Raw genomic sequence first — 25,774 nt, 5'->3', positions numbered from 1 at the left:
CACTAGTAAGGATCTATTTTCCATCATACAAACATCCATGGGCAACTTTGAGAGGGAAAGCAAGAGGGACACTACAGATAACCAGAAGGCCTTCTTCAGTTATGTTAGCAACCTGGTCAGGATCCATCCTCTATGCCCATAGTTAGTACACAACAACAAATATTTCACTGACACCACAGATATCGACAATATTGACAGGTTTAGTGCAGGTGTCACCCCGCCCTCTCCCCCAAAATAAGACATAGTTATCCCAGCTGACTGTAACCTCCCTGTCATCACAGATGTCCAGGTGAGAGCCACCCTCAGGACAGCAGAATACACAACATGAATGGGACCTGATGGTATCCCCAGTTGCATGCTACATAAACTCTGACAGGAGCTAAACACACATATAGAAGTGCTATGTAACACTAGCCTGACTACAAGATATGTACCTGTATACTGCCGCACAGCAGCAGTGGTTCCACTCCACGAAGGAGGCACCTCAACATACCAATACAATACAACACAATACATTACATTACAATACAATACTGTACAATATGCTATTGACCCTGGGACTACAGCAGCGTACTGTTCTGCTACCCTGACCATTGTGACACATGTGGTGTGATGATACCTGCTGCTGTCACACAGTTACACAGGGTGACTCATAAGGCATATTACCTATCTGACTAACATTCAGCAGGGGGTATGTGTGACATGTACTCATGGGGAGTCTTGCTTCTTAACACTGTGTGGTTTATTGCAGGGTATGTCTTATCTGTGGGTAGGAACTCTTACCTCCACATGTGTACTCTATTGCAGTGGCACGGATGACACACAGCAGACATTTAGGTTGTGGATGGTGTGAGGTGTTACTATGGTTGTTGGACATCTGTCATGGGTGTGACTTACATATGTAAATCCGGGAGTGGTAACCTCTATGTGGGTAGCATATGTGTACTCTGTGGTGTTGTCAGTCACTGTGCATTGGTAATGTGTTTGAGTGCATTGTGACAGTGTTATACATGTCACTGTGTCCTTCTCCATATCTGTAGCTGTCATGTGAGGTCCATACCATGGCATCCATTATGTGGTGTGGAGGGGTACACCGACCTACATGTCCATAGCTGACACACCATGTCCGCTGACACATACCATGTGCAGGTATTCCAGGGATAGTGTGCCACTGTCAATATCATTGGGGCCACTATTGTACACATTTATGACCTGTTCACCCCTGACACATGCAGTGGTGGGCAGCCAATCACATATCTGGTGGTTACTGGTGTAGGTGATCTGGAATGTGGTATAGTACTCCGGTTTTGACACTGGTGTTCACTCCATGCCTTTGTCACCAGGCACCTGTTGCAATACATCTGTACACATGTGCCTCACTCAGAATTTATATACATCTCTCTCTCTCTCTCTATATATATATATATATATATATATATATATATATATGTATATAGATATATCTATATATATATATATATATATATATATATATATATATATATATATATATATATATATATATATATATATATATGTCCGTATACATATACACATATATATATTGATGTACATATATTGCTATAGATGTAGAGGGGGGGGACACAGAGGGGGTGTGAGTGACAGAGGGGGTGGGACAGGCTGTGTTGCAGGTCATCATATACAGTCATACCTGTAGATAGTCAGATCAGTATGTATGTGTGCATTACATAGATATGTTTGTACAATATTCTATCTACATCTGTCTATGTATTCCTACATCTCTCTCTCTCTCTATGTATGTATACATATATGCATATCATATATATATATATATATATATATATATATATATATATACACACATACATATGTTGACATACATATGTATCCATATGTTGGACAGGTATATCAGCATATTTGTCTACCATACTGTATACACACACTAACATACTGCTAAACATACATAACTGTGAAACCTACTTTGTACATGGCACTACAACCTACAATCAACCAACATTGATATGTGCACATAGATGCTCTCACATACAAATGTATGTACAGCCTTCACTGATAGTTGCTGTATGTTCCCTGCCCTTTACACATCTTCATATACATATGGATACAGACCAATGACACATATGGAGGGTTCACAGTATGTAGACCTTCATAGTATTACTTTACATTACCTGTGTTTGTCACAGCTGCTTGTGTTGCTGTCTGGTTCTCTGTCCTGCTGCTCCACTTCCCAGTTGTCAGCTTTCAGGTAGCTGTTGCTGAACAATTTGTTTGTGTCTGCTTAATTGCAGTTTTCTGTGTCTCTGTCTGTCTCTCTCTCTCTCTCTCTCTCTGTCTGTCTGTCTCTCACGTCCTTCTCAGGGTGCAATGAAAGTATTGCATGTGTGGACTGGGAGTACAGCATACTTTTGTAGGTATCTGCATATACCCATGTGATGGCCTCTGCACCAATTGTTAGCCAGCATTTGCTAATTGCATGCAGCCAGTTGTGTACTGATTGCAGTTCTCACTGTGATTTCAGAACAGTGCTATAAAGAGGTATGTGAGATAGGCATAGCCCTTTCAGATTTTAAGGGCAGGGACCATGCGGTTATGCTGTGGGCAATGTTCTGTGAGTGTAAAGGTTGGTATCTCTCTCATATTTCCAGGTGTGTTGTAGATTAACATTCCTCCATTCATTTCTCCAGTTTCCTGTACTAACTGTGTATGTACAGTGACACCTACAACTACTACTACTGTTAATGTGTGTGTGTGCTTTCCTTTCACTTTTGATTGCACTTTGTTGCTAAGGCTTCAATAGTTGCCCTTTACAGTCACTACTTGTATGCCTGCTAGGTGTCTTGACTGTAGTGTGCTGCTGTAGCTTTCCTATTTTCCATGTACATTCACACCTTGGAATGCTTGCTATATCTGCTAGGGTGTTACAGCACGCAGTGTGGTCTGGCCATGGTGTGGGCCTTGACATCTACTAGGGTATTTGAGTATGCTGCTGAGCAGGCCCCAGAGGCTTTCAGGTTCATCTGTTATGTGCCTCATGGAATGGTACATAGTGTGGTACACCCATTAAAATGTCTGGTATGCTGCAGTTGTGACTGTGGGTTAGCATGAGCATATGTATTACTACACTTTTTCTGCCATGCAAGTGATGAATACTTTCAGGACTCCATAGTTACCATTGCATGTGTTACATCTTTCTGCCTACTGTTTGTACATTTCACATGGGGTCTGTGGGGCATCCCTGTAAGTCATTCACTGTTGCTATGTCTAGGCTCTTAACTATTCAAATATGGTGGTGTCAGACCCGTCATGTGTACAGATATTTGCAGGTTGTCCACATTTCTGCCTCATATTTTGGTCAATATCTCATGCACACCTTTTTCTGGCAAGTCACTCTGGGCTCAAGTCAGAATGTGGTGACAAACATTCAAGTTTCAGACTGCATACCCTTCCAAACATCCCTCTCTGAACTATCTGCGTTTGTTGTAATATTATTTGTAATGTGTCCCTGGTTTTGGGCCTTTGCTCCACATATTTTATTACTTGGTCCAGATGTGTTCCTGTAAGAGGTTGTGGGGTATGGGCAGTGCTTATCCTGCTGTGAGTATGTGTGTGGCTTGCAAGATGCTATAGTGACATTATTACCTACTAGCTTCCAACTAGCATGGCTGTTTCTCTTCACACACTACTATTATGGAAATCCACTAGTTTTGATAGTAATTCTAAATGGCATGCTTTGTGTACTACACATCTATATTCCCTTTACATTCATTCCTACTATTACATGATATATTTATTTTAGCACAATGTTCTTGTATAAGAGTCATGGCTTAGGGGTAAGTCATGCAGACTACTGTTTCCAAGGTCCTGTGTTCGGGACTCACAGTGGGATTTTATTTTGCTTTTGAGCTGAGTACAGGACCTGTCAATCAAAGTGACTAAGGCACTTTAAGCAGTTGTAACCGGGTTAGCGCTGGTTTGCGCGGAGCTCACACATGCGCACTGGCGGTTAGCTACGCGCACACCCACTTACAACCGCTTAAACGTGCTTACTCTTGTGCACACCCGCGCTATTTTCTTTGAAAGAAAAGAAAATGGGGAGACAGGAAAGTGATGAAAAAGGGGTCACAAAGAGGGTAAGACAGTAGGGACACAAGCTTGGGATGTAGGTAAGGCCCATAGCTGCCCATTTCTTCATCAGCAACAGCTGTGCATATGTATGTAATTTGGTGTGACATTTGAAACCTTCCACCCCTGAGAGAGGTGTCAGGACAACAATAATACTTGTTGTACAGCCAATTGTAATTGATAGGTTCCATGTCCAGTAGACATGTGTGCAGAATGGGCAGCTATGTATGGGGCATAATTTTTTGTGGGTACAGAGTGCCCCTTTTTTTTTTCAGGTGAGAGTGGTATGTCAGGTGAAGGAAGTCGGTACAGCTGGGGAGGTAGGTTGGGTAGGTAAACAGACAAGACAAACAAGATGCATACAGGGGCGGTGTATGACACGTGTGGGGGGGTTACACAATTGACGGGGACGGAGGTTTGGATATCCAGAGCCCATGAGCCCACAGATGGCAACAGCAGAACTGATATCCCCACCCATAGGCAGTTGCCACTGTTTCTTCACTGCCCAGGATGGGGCTGTGCTGGGGGCTGTGTAGGCGGGGCAACAGGCATGCCCGTTAGTTGTGCCACCCATGCCTCGAGCTGGCGTAGGGGCTCGAGAAAAGAGTCCCAAATCTCCCTACGCACCACAGTCCGGATGCTACGGAGGGTGAGTGGTGGTCCTCCTCCGGCCACACTTGCAGAGGGGGGGCAAGCCCCATCCCCTGCAGCGCTTCCACCCGCAGGTGGCACAGGGCCACCGGAGGAGGGTCCGGACTCGGCACTAGTGCCAGGTGCACTCGGCAGCTGAGGTGGGAGAGGTGGGTCCGCTGGAACCCGCCTTCCCTGTCGTACTATGTTTTGCATTATGTCATGACAGTTTGGGTTAGTGACATATAATACCATTCACAATTAGTTGTAACAGCATGCATTAGTATTCCCATTAACCAAACACCCAGATATTCACACCATTGAACAGCGTGCATAACACATACATAATTTGAACAGAAATACACAGTCCAACAACATGCAGGGTTAATTGATGGCAACAGGCCATCAGGTGTGGATGTATGAACAGGGCAGATGCATCAACAGACATGCAAATATATATGACCCAACAGGACAAACGTTCAGGGATGTTAATTGTGATTGCACATACCATTTTCACGTGGAATGGGTTATATGTGGTCATAGGGTGGGGTGAAGAAAGTAATATTAACACCTACGAATAACAATACATATGCTGTACATTTCTAATAGCTACAGTTATATACACACTACTGTTCTAACTACAGTTTCCTATATGATAACTATTTCAACTTGGTGATAGGACTGTTACTGCAATATCAATATACATTTTATGGTTCTTCATACACATTCATATCTAGCTTTGTTCAGCTACATCATCCTGCTACATTTGCTTTATATAGCTGTAGACAAGTGTGGATGTTTGGTATATCAGACAAACATCCTATCTGCATATTGCAGACTGAGAGCAACATATCCAGATTTTGGGATACACATTCCAGATGCAGCAACACTTTGAACAGATTTTGCTGTTTGGTTTTGAATCTCACATGCATTTCATTCTGTCTTGACTGCAGTATACTTTATTCAGGGGTTATTACTACTGTATTGCTGGATTCATGACACTTTCTCAAACTCTCTCACTTACTTTCATTTTACTATTCAGGATGGTACTTCTAGGCTTTATTGACATGTTTTACCAGTAGTTATTACAATCCTTTCCAGCAGTCTCACTTCTGTCATGTTTCAGTATTTCCACAGGGATATATTTCACATGTGTGATTTCATCATCTTCTGCAGCTATACTTTTCAGCCTGCTGCAGGTTGTGTACTATTTTCTTACAGGCAGGGCATTTTTATTTCAGAATATATGTTGGACAGTTTCATGTTTAGGTTAAACTTACAGGCTGAAACACACTTTTGTAATCAAGCAATACTTGCATACACTTTCACACTGTTACTTGCAGATTTTATTCCTTACTGACTACACTGCACTCTTTTGCTGACTGTCATACTTTTATATTTCTTTACAGTTACTGGTAGTGGATTACTGACCTGCCTGGTGGCGCAGCCGCACCAGCCTATCACCATAGGCTCTGCGGTTCGCAGAACGGACACCTGCAGCTGTAATATAAATGAAGTAATATTGGAATACACATCTCCATAATATCAGCTAGTTTAATTTCTTACATACATAATTAAATGTTACTTACTCAGTAGTGGGGCGTTGGGTGTTTGCCAGGCCTCCTGGATCCAAAGGTTCAGTTGGTCCTGCTTGCGTCTCTTCAGGTCCGCATGGTGGTGACGGACCTGCTCACCAGTCCGTGGAATCCTTGTGGCACTGGTGAGATCATAAGCCAACCGGTCCCACGCCTCAGCCCTGTATGCTCCCCAGAGGACCTGGCCCTGCATGAGTTGGGCCTCATGATTGTGGACTAGGAGCCAGACCATGTACCTGGACTCCTCAACACCCCACCTCTGTGCTCGAAAGCGACTACCCTCTCCTACTCCTGTCATTCTGCCTGCAGGTCAGTTCTACAATCGTTTATGCTGTGTATTCCCTCCTATGGGGCTTATATAGTCCGTTTTTCCCGCACATATCTGTGATTGGCCATTTTGGAATTGTATCAACTTCAGTAAACCTGCATTATCATGCTCTAGTTTGTATTCATTCCTATATATTAGCTATTATTGCATTTACAGGTACTGCTGTCATGGCTTAGTGGTTCTGTACCTTGACTATGGTGTATAGTATCCTGGGTTCGAACCTGACCACTGCTTTTTATTTTTCATGACTGTCTAGACATGCTGAGGGGTGTGTCTGTGTAAAGGCAGTTTTGATACAGGTTGCTCAACATTGCCCGTTGGTTAGCTTGTTTGCGCGATGCGCAGCTCCGCGCAAATGGGGTACGCTGCTTTAAGCCTCATTTGGCTATCGCGTCGGTTAGCTTGTTTGCACGATGCGCAGCTCCGCGCAAACGGGGTACGCTGCTTTAAGCCTCATTTGGCTATCGGCACGCATATTACGCTCAGCTCAGTTAGGGGCACATAGATTTAGCATGTTAAACCACTGCTCAGCTACGGGCACTCATTTTGCGCAAGTTAAACCACTGCTCATCTACGGGCACATGCACTCACTCTGTTAAAGTGTAGCTCAGCTATGAGCACATCTGGCATTTTTTCTTCTTTTGTTACCTCACATGTCTTCAATATAAATGGGCTATTTCATTACATTTTACATATATTGGGGTTTTATGTGTACATATTTGTCAGGGACTTGTTTCCTGCTTATTTTGAAAAAAAAAAAAATTGGTGTTGTGGGGGCTCGAACCATGAATGCCTGCTCTTCAGCCAACATCTCTACCACTACGCTATTGCTTCCTGGCTTATTTTGCATATTTAGTTCTTATATGCTTTCCCACTGACTGCTAACTGTAGCTGCGCTATGGGCACGCCCGCGCAAATGAGCGCACTCACGGTTAAACATCTTTACAATTTAAAAAAATATATAACATGTTCATTTATATATATTTTATGTTCATAGTCTGTGGGGGCATGTGTTGTGTTGTGTTTATTCACATTTCCGTGGACTCTGTTGTGGGTGTTTACTTTGGGCACTTTTACACTTCTGGGGGCGTATCCGGTTGCAGGGCTCAGCCTACGGACACGCCCCCTACTGTCTTACACGGACCGTGTTAGACTTAGGTGTGATTCAGCATGCTCTCATGAATATGCAAAGCATGCTGACATCACTCCGTTTAACTGCAGCCTCCGTGTAAGAGTTATAACTCTTACACGGAGGCTTCGTGAATCCTGGGGGATGTCTCTCTTTCTCTCTCCTAAGTGCACATATTTGACTCGCACAGACACTTACCATCTCAAATCTTGCACTTGACTTTTAGGATATCCATTTCCTGACATTATCCTCCTCCTCTGATCATCTCACTAACCTGTGCCCTCACCTCAACAGTGAAACTATTGCATGCTCATTGTCCATTAATTATTCTGTCTTCTCTCCTTCTTGGTTTATTTTCCCTCTTTGTCTTTATTCTGTCTTAAAATTACCTTACTCATTTATACTATCTCAATAAAGTAAATATTCTTACTTCCAAAAGTCCACATAACTCCATTAGATCCTGTTTCCCTCCTTGTCTGTCTCCTACTCAATACATTTATTCTGTTGTCTTTCTGAAATGTTTTTATGCTATGTTAAAATGTTTTCAAATAAATCTTGGACTGTTTCTGAAATGCATAAGTGTTAATTATGTAAAAATTGTATTTATTATCACCTGAAATTTGTCCTTAGAAAAAGGTGCACTATTAAAATGTATTTGTCTCCGGGCTTTCACCGAAAATGGGTCTTTTTTTGCATGCAGTTAAACAATCCTGGTAAACAAAGTCAGTAGATAAATAAATGATGTGGTAAAGATGAAGCTGGGTAGCAAGTGAATATGTGCTCAAATCCAAGATGGGAAAGCCTAACTTGTATCATGCCATGATGTCCATGTGGACATGAGGTTTAAGAGGTGTCTCAAAAAAAACAAGCCATTTGTTGTAGCCATTTATTTACAACTTCTGTAAAGGGGTGAATCATGGTCATGACCAAGGAATATAATTTCTTGGGTGTTAATATAACCTTTAATTTGGGTAATCTCTCATCCATGGCCAGTCATTTACCTCTCCAGTGTTCAATGTTTTTCAGTGCATACATCAATTACAACCTTCATGTTTTGTATATTAATAGGTTTAACCAAGACAATTACCCCTAATTATTTCAGGATGTCAGTTGCCCATTTGAAAGGAAACCTTTCCCTCATCTCTATGCAAGGAGATCAAGCCTTAAAAACACTCATGACATTTAGAAATATTTATCACAGAGTGAAAGAACTGTCAAAATGTGCCAGACATCTCCTCTACTTTCTAAATCACAGTTTGCAGGATTTCAAGAATATTCAGGATGTCATCTGCGCATACATTTAATATCTGCAGTCTAAATGAGAGCCACAACTTTAGTAGCCATACAAAACTTTCTGGTCATAAATGAAAAGCCTCCAGAAAAAGGTCAAATAAGACTATTACAAATATGCATTCCTATTTAGTTCTACAGCAAAATAGGTTTTCTTGACCCAATTCTGACACCAGCTTGAGCTTATATACACTTATTTAATTATTTCAACAAACCATGGTAGAAACCCATATTTATACCAAACCTGGAAAAGGTAGTCTATATGCAAATAGTAAGTCATTTATATTACTAACCTTTGACAGAATACCAACTACACAATGTATACTATCCATTGTTTAGTTTCTGAATATAACTCCTCCTTACTAAGAGTGAAAAAGAACTGGATACATTCCTTGAGTTGCCTGGCTGAAGGGACATATGCATTTTGTAATCCACATTAAGAAATAGATATAACCTTAACATGTTTAGTTCACACAGAGTCCCTATGGGTTATACGCATTATGGAGACCATGAAGGTCTTCCATATTTCTGGAAGGGGGGTCTTCTAGTATTTTCACACTGTGAAACTTAATACTCTTAATAGTTTGTCCATGTACATACTTGGATAAAGGTTCGTAGACCTCTGGTACTCTGTCAAGACCAGCTACATTTTTAGCCTCATATGGCCAGTATTAACTTGCTGCTCATCCACCGTGAATGGAGTTCTGTGCCTCCTTCGTATCAGTGTGTTGAGTCATGGACACTATCATTCCCTACATCATTTGTATTGCTTGTTAATTTTTTACCGGCCTGACCCACTGGACAACACAATGTATCTAAGATGGTGAACATCTCATTTCCAGTTTTTGGATGAATTAGCCACCTAACTATACTGTACAGATTCAGTAGCATAGCCACCTTAGTAAATGTGCAAAGCCCAGATGAAGAACCATAAAAAGATTCAAAGTTGACTTGGTTGTGGGTGTCACTTTGGTATCTACTATTTGTCTCTTGTCTTCCTTATTTAAAGGAACTGTAATCAGCATCTTCCAAATGCCCATGAAGTGTTGGTTGAAACAAGTCATTAATTGATTTATAATCTTTATCCTATGATTTGCTACAGTTGCTGCTTATCAGGATTTAGAGAATATTTAATGGCATTCCAAACTATATTTTCTGTGTTAACAGTTTTTGTTCATCTCTCCAGAAAGTCCAGCATGACACTGACATGCCACTGACTGCCAAGTGATACCTTGACAAAAAGATTCTATCTACCATACATCATACAATGGCCTTTGACAAATTAATTTACTTCTTACCCTAACAGTAGTTCCTGTAGGTGCAAAATATAAAAGTGTAAAATAAATATAAAATATAAAAGTGTAAATCACTTTTAGCAGAGCACTTCATTTCTAACGAAATACCATCAAGGATTTCTTTATTGGTGCACCACAACACAAACCAGGAATCAAGACACCTCCAAACCAAAGCTTTTTATTCATACACCAGATAAATTCTCTTCTCTTAGCACCTCAGCTAAACAATAGCCTTTACAGAGTTAATACATCTCCAAAGTAAACCCCTTTTATACCAACTTCATTACAATCATTCAAACAATAAAACAATTGGTGATCAATTATTCTATTAAGAAACTGCAAATCTTAAAAAATGTATTCTTTATATAATACTTTTCCAGTTGCGCTCCTTATTCATACCCTGTGGTCAGAGTATATTATATTTTAATATTAAAATAGATTATTTTTTTCTTAAAAGATGTTTAATACTGTCTTCACTCATAAAATCTGACTTAATTTGCTCCAAAACTGTTACTTGTAAACCATGCAAATTATCATGATGAACTTTGTTAAAATGTTCTGCTACTGGGCTTGTTATTTTAGTGTTTTTGACATCCCTAATATGCTCCTTAACTCTCTCTCCCAAACATCTTTTCATAGATTCATATGTTTATAGGTAGGCACTAGGCTATTGGCCCTAGGGCCTCTATAAGCCTAGCCAAAAAGGTACCCTGGCTTTCGCCACCCAAGAAAATTATTTTCCTGTGCCCCTGTCGAGCAGAGCCACATAAGTGATCCCCGGAGTGAATTTCCTATTTCCCATCCAGTCATCAAGATTTTTCTTGATGAGTGCTAATGAGGAGTTTTGTTTGATATAGATAGGTAGTTTGTTCCAGAGTATGGAAAGTCTCTGGGACAGGAATCTATCCCTCCAGCATGTTCGGTTTATTGTAGTGACAAGGTTTAGGTCCCTAGAGCATGTAGCTCAGAGGGATTGGGATTTCTTTAAGTGGAGCATGTCCAACAGCTCTGGGTTTGACATAGCTTTCTATGTTAGGCAGAGATTGCCTCTGAGTAGGCGATATGCGATGGAGTAAAGCTGGAGGTTTTTTTAAACGGTTTGCGTAGGGCATCTGTTTGAGGCTGGTAATCCTCTTTGTGGGTTCCATTTAGATGCTGGAAAGTCCTTTTATGCAAATACGAAAAAAGTGACATGTATGGCGCAAACCACGGAAACGTTGAATGTCCAAAACCACGAAATTTGAAATGTCAAAGTGTCATGGTTGGCCCGTATGCGGTATAGTTCCGTAAGGTGTGCGATAGTTACGGACCTTAGGGTTAGGGTGCGGGTTAAGGTAAGTGCATTGATAGGTAATGTATGTAAGGTTTAGTGTAGGGTTAGAATTAGGGTTTTGTTAAATGTATGTGGTGTACATTATTTATTTTGTTTTGGTATATCTGTGTAGGATAAGTGTGGGATAGTTACGGACCTTAGGGTTAGAGTGCAGATTAAGGTAAGTGCATAGATAGTAATGTATGTAAGGTTTAGTGTAGGGTTAGAAGTAGGGTTTTGGTGCTTTACTTTAGGGTTAGAAGTAGGGTTTTGGTTAGAGTATGTATGTGGTTTATTTATTTTGTTTGGGTAGGGAGTATGTAGTGGGAGGTGGAGTTGGCCGACTATGTGGATTCGACTATTTGAATTTTGCGGTTTAGGGCATTCGGCATATTTGCGGTTTGCGCAATACGTATTGGTGTTTTCGTAGTCGCATAACAGAATTTTCTCTAATATAATATAGACCCCCTCTTTGTGAGGTATTGCTGCGGCCTTTCCAGTTGTTGTAGATGTCTTGTGAGGTACATACCAAAAGGGGTGTTGTACTCTATAATGGGTCTAATGAGTGATGTGTAGAGGGAACAATGACCTCTTTTTTCCTGGATGAGAAACCTTTTGTGATGAGGTGTGCCACGTAGAAGGATTTCCTGACTACTGTGGCGATGTGATTATCAAAGGAGAGACTACTGTCCACCTGTGTCCCAAGGTCTCCTATCACACTTTTGGTGTTAAGTAGACTAGCACCTATGTGGTAGCTCATGGGTACAGAGTTTTTACCAAAGGGGATGACAATGCACTTTTTGGCATTGAGCTTGAGGCCATGGCATCTGTCTCCGTGAGGCTGTTTTGTAGGATGTCCACATCATTCTGAGTTTTGGTTATGGCTCCTAGTTTGCAGTCATCTGCAAACTTTGTTAGCCAAAGACCTTCTGTGTTAGCCTGTACTTCAGAAAAGTAGATACCAAACAGGAGAGGACCCAGAACTGAACCTGTGGTACTCCACTTGTCACTTGTCTGAAGTCGGATTTGGAGTCTGCTATTTTCACAATGTGGGTTCTGTCAGTGAGCCAGTTGGCAACCCATCTTGTGATATAGGGATTTATACCTAGTTTAGTGAGTTTATTTGTAATTCCTGAGTGGGGGATGGTGTCAAAAGCCTTGGCAAGATCTAGATAGGCTGTGTGAACCACCTTACCCTCATCTATGGGTTTGGTGACTGCTTCAAAGAAGTCTATCAGGTTTAGGAGACATGATCTGCCTTTTACAAACCCGAACTGGGTGGGATCCAGAGTTTGGAGATTACCATGTCTTTGTGTATAAGATCCATGATGATATGTTTTATGGCCTTGCAGACCAGGCTTGTTAGGCTAATGGGATGGTAGTTCCTGGGGTCCGTGGTGGCTCCCTCTTTGTGGAGTGGGATAACTGTCGCTGTGCACCACTCAGTGGGCACAAAGCCTGAGGTGAGGCTATGATTGAACATGGTGCTTAGGTGGGGTGCCAGTTCATTCTGCAGTTCATGTAGAATGCAGCCTGGGATGTTGTCAGGTCCCATGGATGCTTTGTTCTTGGCTTTGGAGAGTTTTACCTGTGCAGCCGTGATTACAGGAACTTTGCATTCTACCGGTAGAGAGATGGGCCCTTTAGGGGGTGAGGGGGGGGGGGTAAAGTTAGCACTGAACCTATCTGCCGGGATGTTGGCAATATGGCAATATCAGTTGGTTCTGTATATTTAGTGCCATTGTGCTGTAACTCAGAGCAGAATTGAGTGTTGCCATTGAGATTCTTGACATAGCTATAGAATGCTTTGTGGTTGTCTTTGGAATCGGTGGCGATTTTGTTTTTGTAACTAGCTTTGGAGGATTTTATGAGGGATCTCAGCTTCTTACTGAGGCTAACCAGGGAGTTCCTCCAATCATGGGATTTTACTCTTTTTTGCAACAGTTTCTTTCTTCTGTTGTAGAGTTTGTTTATGGTAGGGGACCACCAGATTGGCTTCCTTTTTTTGGAGGATAGCATCTTGGTTCTGTTTGGGATAGCATGATCCATGCACTCATGTAAATGCTTATAAAGTGCATTTGTGTAGGATTCAGCAGTCATACTTCTATTATTGTCCATCTGCACAGGTGTCGTGGTTTGCCATTTCTGTCTTAAGAAGCGTGAAGTTGGCTTTGGAGAAATTTTTACGGTGGTTTCCCTAATGGGGGGTGGGGGTGGGATGTGGATGTCTAGGGTGATTAGCTTGTGGTCGGATCTGACCAAAGAGGAATTGACCTCTGGTGTGGAAAACCAGTCGCCCATGTTGGTAATGACCAAGTCTAGGATATTGCTGCCCCTGGTGGGGTATGGATAAGTTGATCCAAGGCATTGGAATTTATGAATTCCAGAAAACGTTGAGCAAAAGAGTTGGTACAAGAGTAGTTTTCCCAGTTAATGGTGGGGTAGTTGAAATCACCCATTATTAGGGTGTTGGGTTGTGCCCTAATATTTTCCAGTGTATCAAGAAATGAGGAGTGGGAATCCTGGGGTATGGTGGGGGATATATAGCAAGTTACAATTTGGATTGCGGTCTTGCCCAGAGTTAGTTGCACTTGGAAAATCTCAGATGCATTATGCTGAGTAACTAGCCTGGGGTGTGGATATCCTTAATGAATATGGACACGCCTCAGCCTTTAGTGTTTCAGTCCAGGTCAGGTGATCGAAAGGTGTGGTATGAATTATAGCCTGGTAATGCAAGGGTGCTCTCTGGAGCCTTGAACCAGGTTTCTGTCACTACACAGATGTCTATGTTCTCCATTTTAAGGAGTGCTTCGAGTTAATGCATTTTGAGGTTTAGACTTCTAGCATTGAGTAGCATTACCTTCAGATTTTGCTTGCTTGTACCTGTTAAGTGGTGAATTTGTCATTTGAACCTTGCCTAAAAATGGCACTATAGGGGTGGCAAGACCCTTAGCCAGTATCCAGAATCCCAAAGGCGACAGGTGCATGCCATCTCTGGTAGGGTATCATGGTCTGTCGATCATGTCATCCCAGGCAGACAGATACTGGATCCCCTTAGAATGACACCAGAAGCTTAGCCAATTGTTGAAGTCAATCATTTTGTCCTTGTACTGTGGTATCATTCTGGGTGATGGCAGGATGCTACTCAGGGCTAGGGTCATACCTGTTTGGGCTACAAGATTGGAGAGCTCCTCCATGTCTCTTTTCATGTAGTCCAGAGAGGTACATTTCAGGTCATTCACACCAACATGGACAATGTCAGAGTCATATTTGTACTTATTGTGGAGTGGCCTGAGTGCATGCGTTATGTGGCGGATCCTGACAACTGACAGTAACTTTCTCCTTGTTTCGTTTTCCCCTATGTAACAACTCTCACAAGGACACCTTGATGCATAAATCACCCCTAGGCTTCTGCATGAAAAGATGCCTTTGTGTCTGAAATTTTTTTCCATTGATTGTATTAAAAGTCTCGACTATATATTTACAAATTGCGCAATTACCACAACTTTTTGTTCTCCCCAGATTTCTTATTAAGTCCCATGCACCTAAAAATCTTTAAGATTGCACTCCCTTTGGTAAGAAAATCTTAATTTAACATCTCTAAGGGGAACAACCACCCTTTTTACTATGTTCCAATATTTTCTCAGTAACTTTTCCTGTTTGAGAATAAGGTAAATTTTGAAATATAAAACGTTTTTTTCTTGAGCAGGATTATAAAGTATTTTCTTATTTTTGTTACCTCCTATACATCCTGAAACATTGTTCTTCTCCTTTTTTATTTTATCGTATCAGAAAGAGAGTTAAGGAGCATATTAGGGAAGTCAAAACCACTAAAATAACAAGCCCAGTAGCAGAACATTTTAACAAAGTTCATCATGGTAATTTTGATGGTTTACAAGTAACAATTTTGGAACAAATTAAGTCAGATTTTTATGAGTGAAGATATTATTAAACATCTTTTAAGAAAAATAGAATCTATTTTAATATTAAAATATAATACACTCCGGCCACAGGGTATGAAGGAGTGCAACTGGAAAAGTTTTATATAAAGAATACATTTTTTAAGATTTGTAGTTTCTTAATAGAATAATTGATCACGATTGTTTTATTGATTGAATGATTGTTTGTAATGAAGTTGGTATAAAAGGGGTTCACTTTGTAGATGTATTAACTCTGTAAAGGCTATTGTTTAGTCGAGGCGCTAAGAGAAGAGAATTTATCTGGTGTACGAATAAAAACATTGGTTGGGAGGTTTCTTGATTCCTGGTTTGTGTCGTGGTGCATCACTTTTTCTGTTTGTGGCTTTCATTTCTATATTTTTCCTGGGAGAACAGAATGACAACCAACCCCTTAAACCACCACTTAATCACAGTAATACCTTTTCTACACTTTCATTTCCTAAACAGTGAGACATTACATTTCCTCGCTACTACATTTCCCTAGTAACTTTAATTTCTTCTTAGCTATCAACGTTAACTCTGAATGTATAACTCCCCCAAAGTTGTATCTTCCTCCTGCTCATCTTCGGAGTCCCTTTTCCTCCTATTACAATTTCTCCTTTCTGAAAATTCTCCGCCTTAGTTACTCTGTCTCTTCACATGGATATTGTTGGAAGTACGACCTACACTTTTTTTTGACATTCTTCCCTTCTCCTTTTCCAATTTAACCTTTTTCTTCCTTTACCTTTGCTGTTTCACCTATACAGATTGCAGAACTGATGACAGTATATTCTATGTCTGTTATCACATTTCATTTCTCTGTTTTTATTATTCCTGTCACCACCTAGTTTTGATATTGTTGAAAAGCACAGTCAATTATTGGATCTGTCCAGTACCTGCTGAGTGCATTTTCTGGGCACACTCCCAACAAAACAATCTTTTTTTTTTTTAAACACCTTTATTGAATTATCACTTGTGACATAGGCACATTTACATTTATACAAAACTAATCAAACTGTATTAAATTAGCATTATACTTAACATATATTGCTATATATGATATATGATATAATCTAAGGGCAACATTACATTAACTATTCAATTCCTGCCCAAGACAAGAAACATCTTTATTAAACCATCACTTATAAGGTAAGAAATCATACATTTATATAAATGAAAATGAACCGCACCAACACAATCCTAGTTGCAAGCATTTTACATCACAAACCATACTGACACACTCCCAGTTGCAAATAATATACATCACTTATAATCTACCCAATCATTTTCAGTCAAACCTTACATCGCTCATTTAAGTCCTGCTTTGTTTTAAACCTCATTCTTCCCCTATATGTATTGTTCCCACAATTCCCATTTTTTCCTATATAGTTTGCTCCTACCCTTTTCTAAAGATCTCAGTTCCAGTTGTTTTATCTTTGTTAATATATTCACTACTTCTAATAATGTTTTTGTTTAGATTTTGATTTCCAGTTTCTAATAATTTTTTGGCGTCCACCATAATTAGACTCAACAAGGCCTTACTATGTCTATCCAATTCCGATTCTATATCATACCTCAGAAAACTCATCTCCCTCGTCACACCAATCCACCTACCCAGCATCTCCAACAGTACATCCTCAAAATCTGCCAACCCACTGCACTCACAGAAAATATGCTCCCAAGTAACTCTTTCTTCTCCATCACACCTCCAACATTTGCTGTCTACCAATTCTTGGAGACTACTTAGGGTATAAAAATATCTATGTAAACATTTCCAAGCAAAAATCCTAAATTTTCTAGATTTTGTTGCATATTTGGGAGACATACATATATCCTCCTATTGTTTCTTTGTGAACTGCTTACCCAATCTCTCTTCCTAATCCTTTCTAACCTCCTGTGATTGATTCTTATAGTTATCATGCAATATTTTATATGCTCTACTATATAGAGCCCAAAACAGGCACTTCTTCACAGACCATACTATGTGCAAACCCAGCTTAACACGTGGTTACATAAGCATGCTGGAGAGAGGATAGGGCTTAAAAAAAACTCCATTAGTGCTTCAATCATTGTATGTGAATCTGCTGGCTCCAATTTATTCTATTCTTCCATCCTTGCCCACCAACTGTGGTCACAGATAGGGGTAATACCAGTAGTAACTTGGATTTCCCTGTCCCCTGTCAGGCATAATAGGATTAAGGCTGGAGCACTAGAAGTGAGGGCTGAACAGCCAATGGTCAGGCTGAGGAGTCCTGGGAGAACCAAAGAAATGCTTTACCTATGCTGCTGAGAACTAAATCTTTGGGCTAGCTATAGTTTGTGGAAAACTCTGGTCTACCACAGACTGATGATGATTAATTTAAATGGTGTCTGTTTACAAATGGGTACAATATGTAGCTCTTCATTAAATGCTGATGTATAGCAGTACTAGTTTTGTATTGTATTGCTTATTGCAGTATGATGCTCTCTATTTTTGCATTGTATTGTAGTCTGATGTTTTTATTCCTTTATGTGCACCTTCTTTGAAATCTGTTAAAACATGCATTGTATTGTTTCTCTATGCTGGGGCTGAAATGGGTCCTTGGGGATCAGTCTATTACTCCAGTTATCAAACAGTAAACAAACAAAAAAGTTATCCATTTTACTTTGTCCACATATATCCTTAGCCAATTTAACTTCATTTCATTGGAAGGAGTGGGAACTTGACCATTTTACCATGTGTAGGTCAAAGCCATAGCAAGAACTACTTACTACAAATAGTTCAAAGTAGGTTTGAAAACCAGCATTAACACATTTGATCATATTATGTCTTCCTTTTAGATCTGTCCTTCTAGATTATAGTTGAAAATGCTGCTCAGATTTATACACAACTGTTTTTTTGAAAGAAATTGCTTTTGCTAAACTATTTTAGATATTTGCATATGTCTCTCTCTCGTGCATACATACACATTTCAAAATGACTCTCTTTTTTCTTTATATTCAGATTCTAAAGATCCAGTTGCAATGGAGAGGGTAAGCCTAATGAATACAGCAAAGCTGAGCATAAAAGGTCTCATAGAGTCTGCACTTAACTATGGGAGGCCCCTTGACTCTGACTATGTACCACTGCAGCAGTTCTTTGTAATCATGGAGCACTGCCTCATACATGGCTTGAAAGGTAAGCTGCTTTGAAAATGGCTCTAGTTATGTGGCAATCTTCTTTCTTTACACCAGCTTCCTGTTTCTGTATGCCATTTAAATACTACTTAAGGCTATTGTGGAAACTGAACTATTTAGATGTAGAGAACGGATTAGGAATTTTGAAGTCAAACCACTTCACTAAGAAATAACAGTATGATGTATTGGTTAGGGACAAGTACCCTTTATGACAGAATGAATGAATGACTAACCTCAAGAATGAGTCAACCTGAAGGACTAGATACATAGATTGAGTAACACATTCAGTATTATGGGAAGTATACATATATAAGCAAATTGATGAACCATTTTCTAGTTGGCTTTACTGATGTTCACAAAAAAGAACTGATTACATATATCTTTATGAATTTTAACAATCCCCTTTGTTTGGAAATGCAAAAAAATCTTGTGTGTGTTATATTTCTGCCCTAAGAGTTAATCCTGATTTAATCTACTGAGCTGTCACTGTGGCCTTATTTCTTTGAATCTTGTTCGTCTCTTCCGTTTTCCACTTCTTTTAAAAGCATTTAACACTAATTATAGCTTAATTGTACATAACTAAAACAAACAACTAAATGCTCACTCACATTTGGGTTTAATACTGATTTTTAATTCTTTTTTACCTGTCAATACTTTAATCATTTTCTAATTATGTTATCTGCTGGCTGGCTGGCATGGAGCTAAGGCATGCATTTGTGTAACAGCTGGGGACCAGAGTTGGGACATGAACCCTGGTAAGATCAGCAGGCTCAACAGAGAGCAAGTGCCATGCTGATACAAGACTCAGCGGGAACAAACTGAGAAAGTGGGAATTACAGTCATCCAGGGTGGTAAGGGAATTCACAAGCATCACAAATGCTGATACAAGGCTGTGGTATAAAGTAATTTGCATATTTCAAGAATGCTTTTCTTAATTAATTTTACAACATATTTTCTTTAAATAGCTTATATTCTCATTTTATTCCTCCTTTCATGTATTCAGTATTCATTCTGCAGAAAAAGAAACTTCAGTAAAGACAAGTTGAAAAATGGGCGAAATAATGCCAAAGCCAGAAACTCAAAACATTCTGAAAATAACCTGCTACAGGGAATTGATAGTTATCTTCAATTTTCAGAACAAATTTGTTTTTCTATAGCTCAAGTCTTTGAAACAGTCTGACAGGTTTTGCCTTTACAGTACCATTTTGAATAGTGAAAATCCAATTAAAACATTAGTAAGATTGTTAGATGTAATTAATTATACATCTAGATAATTTTGACTTTCTATTAGTTTTATGATTTCTCATTATTATACCCAATTTTCTTAGCTTTGATGCATAACAAATTACTGGTAGATAATGAAGTAAATTTGCTGAATTAATATAGCTCTAGTATTTATGCATGTTTATTTGATATTTGATATAATTGGCAAAGGGATGACTTAAGCAGTCACGTAACTATTGACTATAGATAAGGCATTGTGAGCCACCCATCTAGCTTCCTGTAACTTATGACATTTTTTTATTTGCTTGGAAGCATGTATTCGATGAATTCCCAAATCCAGTGAATATTTTATCTGATATCACTTACACAGTAAGGGCAGTCCAGCTATTTATTACTTACCCCTAGAATATATTTTCCTTATGCTAGAACCAGTGTATCTTATCTAAAATTTTACCTCAGGTTACCATCCTTGGAACATCTTCATTATTAAAAATAATATGGTCTGTGAATGTTTTTTCTCATGTCCTAATTCTTAACTTCTACCAGAAAACTTTCAACGCCTCAAGCATGCCTTCAAATGACTTGCTAAACAAACCCATTAAAATTCTTATAACCCTCCTTTGAATGTCTGTAACCTTCCTAAATCATGTAAAAGCAAGATCTTAAGAACTGTGCACCATTTGTCAAATGGTGCATCATCCAAGGCTTATGCACTAGAATTATTATTGGATCCCATTTTGTTTCGCATATGTATCAACCTGTACATCCCACTATGTTGTTTACTTAAACTGGAGTCTTTCTGTACTGTTTTTCCTACTCATATACTCATTTATTTACACACACACACACACACATATATATATTATATATATATATATATATATATATATATATATATATGTGTGTGTATGAACACATACATGTATTTATTTTTATTTCATTAAAAATGTGTCCAAGTTTCATTCTTGGGTGTGCCCTGGGTGCACAGAGAAATTGAAAAATTGACTTAGGATCACACACGGTAGCCAATGAGATGAAATCCAGCTCTCCAGACTCACAATTTAGTACTACAAACACTGTGCAATACTTAATCCAGGATTAGTATTCTTCCTTGCTTTGTGTAATTATGTCAAAATTACCCAGTTAATTTGTTGCCAAAGGGTTTTGCACTCTAGATATATTGTATTGCATATATTTCCTTTGTGTTTTTTGTACAATTTTATATGTACCTTTTTTACATTTCAGTTTGTCAGCATTGCCATTTCACATACATACATATACTTCCCTATAGTCATGATTAAGCATTCTTATACCAGCAGTCTTTTAGAGTAATAGCTATTATATTTATTATTTTCCAAAACATTTTATTAAATTATCACATTTTAAGTTCACATCTATTAATAGAAAATAAACCTTAATAACAGATTCTGTTAGTATTGTTGTGCAGTATATATATATTGTTGTACAGTGTACATATAAGTTTTCTTTCTAACAGTTTTCATTCACTCCAACATTGTATACATTGCTCAGTTCTTGTCATCAATTAAACTCCTGTTGAGAATTATTCTGCATATTTTGTTCCCATAAATATCTCTTATTTCTATGAAATGTATTCATTGCTTTTTTCTAATGATGCCATATTCAGTTATTTTAACTTTGCTTTAAAATATTATTTAATACTTTCATTGTTGCTGGTTTAAATTTTGATTTCTATTTTTTCTAATAATTGCTTTTTTAGTAACCCATATCATTAAAGTTTGTAAGACCTTACTATGTCTAGGCAATTTAGACCCTACCTGACCCTTATTCAAAAGGGTTAAAAAAAGCATCCAACGTGGAAATGTTTGTCCCTAAAACTGAATTCATACATTCTAAAATCATGCAGATGTTTCTATCTGATTATACTGATTAACATTCATAACAACTATCTTATCTTTATCAGATTATTTAGTAACTATATTAGTATTTCTACTTAAACCTTTAAGAGACAACCATTGTTTGTCCAAATTATATTCAATATTAAACATTTGACTTTCAAAAGCAGGAAAAATAATACCTTCAATTCATTATTCACAGCAATGGTAAATGCTTTGATACGTTTGTTACCACAAGGAAGAATAAAATTATTATAACACATAATCCCATTGGAATAAAATTATTATAACTCATAATCCCATTGGAATAAAATTATTATAACTCATAATCCCATTGGTATCCTGTAATTCCTAAGCATTGCCAATAAAACTTTCATCTAAACAAGAATAAAAATGGCAGCCATCTTAATCCGAGTCAGAACTGTCAATAAATAAGTCACAATCATTGGTATGCACATCATCTTTAACATTCTTAAAATAATAAAACAAGTGTAATTGTTGACTATTTAAAGCAATCAGTTTTTGTGGTGACACCACAGGTACAAATTTCAGTCCTAGATTTAACACTCCTCACTAGAAAATGAAATATCAGAAATGTTCAAAACCTATTCACAGTTTGTCAAACCAGTATCTATCAGCATCAAAATTTGGTAATTCTATAACAGGAACTAATTAAGAGAAAAGGTAACCTTTTTACCACCTATTATGTTTGTTCTGTGGATGGGGATTTTCTCATTGTTTAAATTGATCAAATATTCTCCTCTTTTCTTACTAAAGGAACAAAAGTTATTATTATGCTGTTGGTTATTATATGACGTTTTGCTGTTACAAAATGTGTGCCTATTATTTCCATCAGTAAATGCACCAGCAAACTTATTTGGTGTTGGCATACTATTTGCAAAGGGAACATTATGGGCTGAACTCCATGAAGAGCAAGAAGCTGTAGATATAGCCAATGTACCTTTGTCAAGATTCAGCTCACGTGTCCTCCATCTGTAATTCCTTTGGCTCTCTGCGCTTTCTTCCAAAAAGTGCCCGATTTGATGTGGTGGATAGTTATAACTGCACTGGCTGTACACTTATTTATGCTATCCAGACACTAAACAGAAATGTGCTACCAGAATACAGGAACATCTAAGAAATGTACATAATAATGCCAAAAAATAGCTCCTTAGCTATACATTATAATGAGTTTCATAAGTATGATGAGCTGAATCTTAGAGTTAGCATTTTAAATCAGGTACATGTTAATGTCAGCAATTAATTAATTTTAAAAAGGAGGTTGCAGTATAAGGAGAGTATTTTTACACAGACGTTTAATACTTTACTAATTGCTTGAATTCGTGTTGAAACTGAAAGTGTTTCTTAATTAATTGACTAACTGATTATGATGTCACATTGTTAGTGTTATATATGTGCTGTTTTGTTCTTGGTATTTTATCCTCCCTGGAAGGTAGTTTGCCAAGGCATCGGGTAATAAATGTTTTATTCAGTGTGGAAGGTGTTATTTTTATTGTGTAAAAATCTAACTTTGCAAATTATGTCCTACATATTTTTGTAGGTTTTGTGTGTTAAGGGCAGCAATCTTCTTGACACCGAATGTGTGATAAGAGACCTTGGGACCCAGGTGGACAGTAGTCTCTCCTTTGATAGTCACATCACCACAGTAGTCAGGAAGTCCTTCTACGTGGCACACCTCATCAGAAAAGGGTTCTCATCCAGGAAAAAAAGAGGTCATTGTTCCCCTCTACTCAACACTCATTAGACCCATTATAGAGTACAACGCCTCTTTTGGAATGTACCTCACAAGACATCTGCAGCAGCTGGAAAGGCCACAAAAGTACCTCACAAAGAGGATTACTGGCTTCAAACAAATGCCTTACACTGTCCGCCTCAAAAAAATTCAGCTTTACTCCATAGCATATCACCTACTCCGAGGTGATCTCTGCCTAACATATAAAGCTATGTCAAACCCAGAGCTGTTGGACATGCTACACCTAAAGAAATCCCAATCCCTCTGAGCTACACACTCTAGGGACCTAAACCTTGTCATCACAATAAACAGGACATGCTGGAGGGATACATTCCTGTCCCAGAGACTTCATATACTCTGGAATAGGCTACCCATCTATGTCAAGCAAAGTTCTTCATTAGCACTCTTCAAGAAAAATCTAGATGAGTGGATGGGAAATAGGAAATACACCCCGGGGATCACTTCTGTGTCTCTGCTCGACAGTGGCACATGAAAATAACTTTCCTGGGTGGCGTAATCCAGGGAACCTTGTTGACTAGGCTTATGTAGGCCCTTTGGCAGATAGCCTACCTATGAACCTATGAAATTATACTTTTCTTACCATAAAACAGTCCCTGTTGTGATTTCCTTTATCCAAACCTGCTTCTGCCAGACAAGGATGAGAATGCTTTTTTATAATTTGTAAAATATGTTACTCTTCTTCCACTTTAATATTCAAAATTTTAATCTGACAATCTCACATGTTAAAATTTTTACTTCCGTTTTCTGAGAGCATAAAATGTTAGCTGTTAACATTCCCTCTTCTGAGGTGAAAATGTCTTTGAATTCCTCTTTGCTATCTGGTTCTCATGTAATTCGATAAGCACTAATGTGTTCTATTGATACTGAAAATACTGCCTCCAAGCCAGTCATTCTGGATTGGTCATGAGAAGAATCTTCCTAAAGATTTTAAAACTGAGATTTTAAATTCTTCCCTGGACAAGAAAGTTCTGTTTGGCCTTTCTCCTGCTGTGCTACTTAAGAGATATGATGAAAGGGGAAAAGTGATTCATGGGATGAACCATATCTTCAAGCGTTGCTTTTTTTTAAAGCAAATAAACATTTTCCTTCCACATCAGCTCCCTTTTCAAAAAAGCAATTCATGCAGTAAGGTACCTCCAAACAGATTATAATAAGCCACTGCAAAGAGGTTCCAAAAAAGAAAGGGAATGCCTCTCAAAGTGGATTACAGTCCAAAAAAAGTCAGAGCAACTTCTGGCCTCTTCTGGCCCCCTCCCACCCTGGCAATCTTTCTTTTTGTCTGATTCTACATATTCCCTTGTGGCACCAGATTGTTTCAGTCAAATTAGTTCTCAGTCATTCAACATGAGTAAGTGTAGCAATGGCAGTCCCTCATTTCAAGGGAATTACTCCTTGCACAGTAAACCATTTAACATTTGTTCTATAATTGGAGGAGTTAAGGATATCTTAGGGAGCCCTAGAACCAGTTTCTGTCTGCCAGATGTGCAAAGGGTTTTATTTAAGGATTGTTGTGGTGCCAAAGAAAGAAGGGACTCTTGAAACATGTTTGTCTCCTTTCCCAAGCTTTCTGTTAAAGCTCCAAAATGTTACCTCTTGTCCCCTTACCAGCTTTCACAGTAGAGCTAAGATGCTTACTGTCACATTCCTGTTGGTAAGCATTCCACAGATGTCTTAAGATTTACTTTATCTGGCTCAATCATTCGTGTCTCTTGCACTTTTGTTCTATGTACTGCTCTAAGGGTATTTGCAAAGTGTCTGGCTCCAGTAATTGCATATTACAGACTTCAAGGCATTGACATTTTTCCATATTTGGATGATTGTCTTATGTTTGAGACTCATTTTTCAGTTGTCACGCATTCTTAACAAGTGTTCAAATTCGTCTACACTGTCTGTGGTTTTAAGTGAACTTACAGCAACCTTCTCATTCATCCCTTCTCACAGAATAGTTTTCTTAGGAGGTCAGTTAGATTCTGCATTGGGAAGAATGTTTCTTCTCCAGACAAAGTAGAAATGTTCCAAAAGTTCTTCTTTTATTTTTCTGAACAAAACCAATTTTTTAGGTTCTGGGGTACGTGGCTTCTTTGGTTCTTGTGATTTATGATTCCAT

General features: G+C 38.8%; 1 protein-coding gene across 7 annotated transcripts in view; it reads left to right on the top strand.

Moving 5' to 3' along the window:
* LOC122793310 (protein RUFY3-like) overlaps positions 1-25,774 on the top strand; it is a 1,534,975-nt gene that overhangs the window by 75,770 nt on the left and 1,433,431 nt on the right. For all 7 annotated transcript variants that reach the window (XM_044061194.1, XM_044061195.1, XM_044061197.1 and 4 more), the window contains exon 2: positions 18,623-18,796. In XM_044061194.1, coding sequence (XP_043917129.1) covers positions 18,623-18,796 — 174 coding nt within the window. The remainder of the gene's footprint in view (positions 1-18,622; positions 18,797-25,774) is intronic.

Source organism: Protopterus annectens, chromosome 2.part0 (assembly GCF_019279795.1).
Source record: "Protopterus annectens isolate FY-2018-M chromosome 2.part0, PAN1.0, whole genome shotgun sequence".
In the NCBI taxonomy this organism is placed as follows: domain Eukaryota; kingdom Metazoa; phylum Chordata; order Ceratodontiformes; family Protopteridae; genus Protopterus; species Protopterus annectens.
The sequence above is the reverse complement of the archived record's forward strand: the minus strand, read 5'-3'. Positions and strand labels throughout refer to the sequence as shown.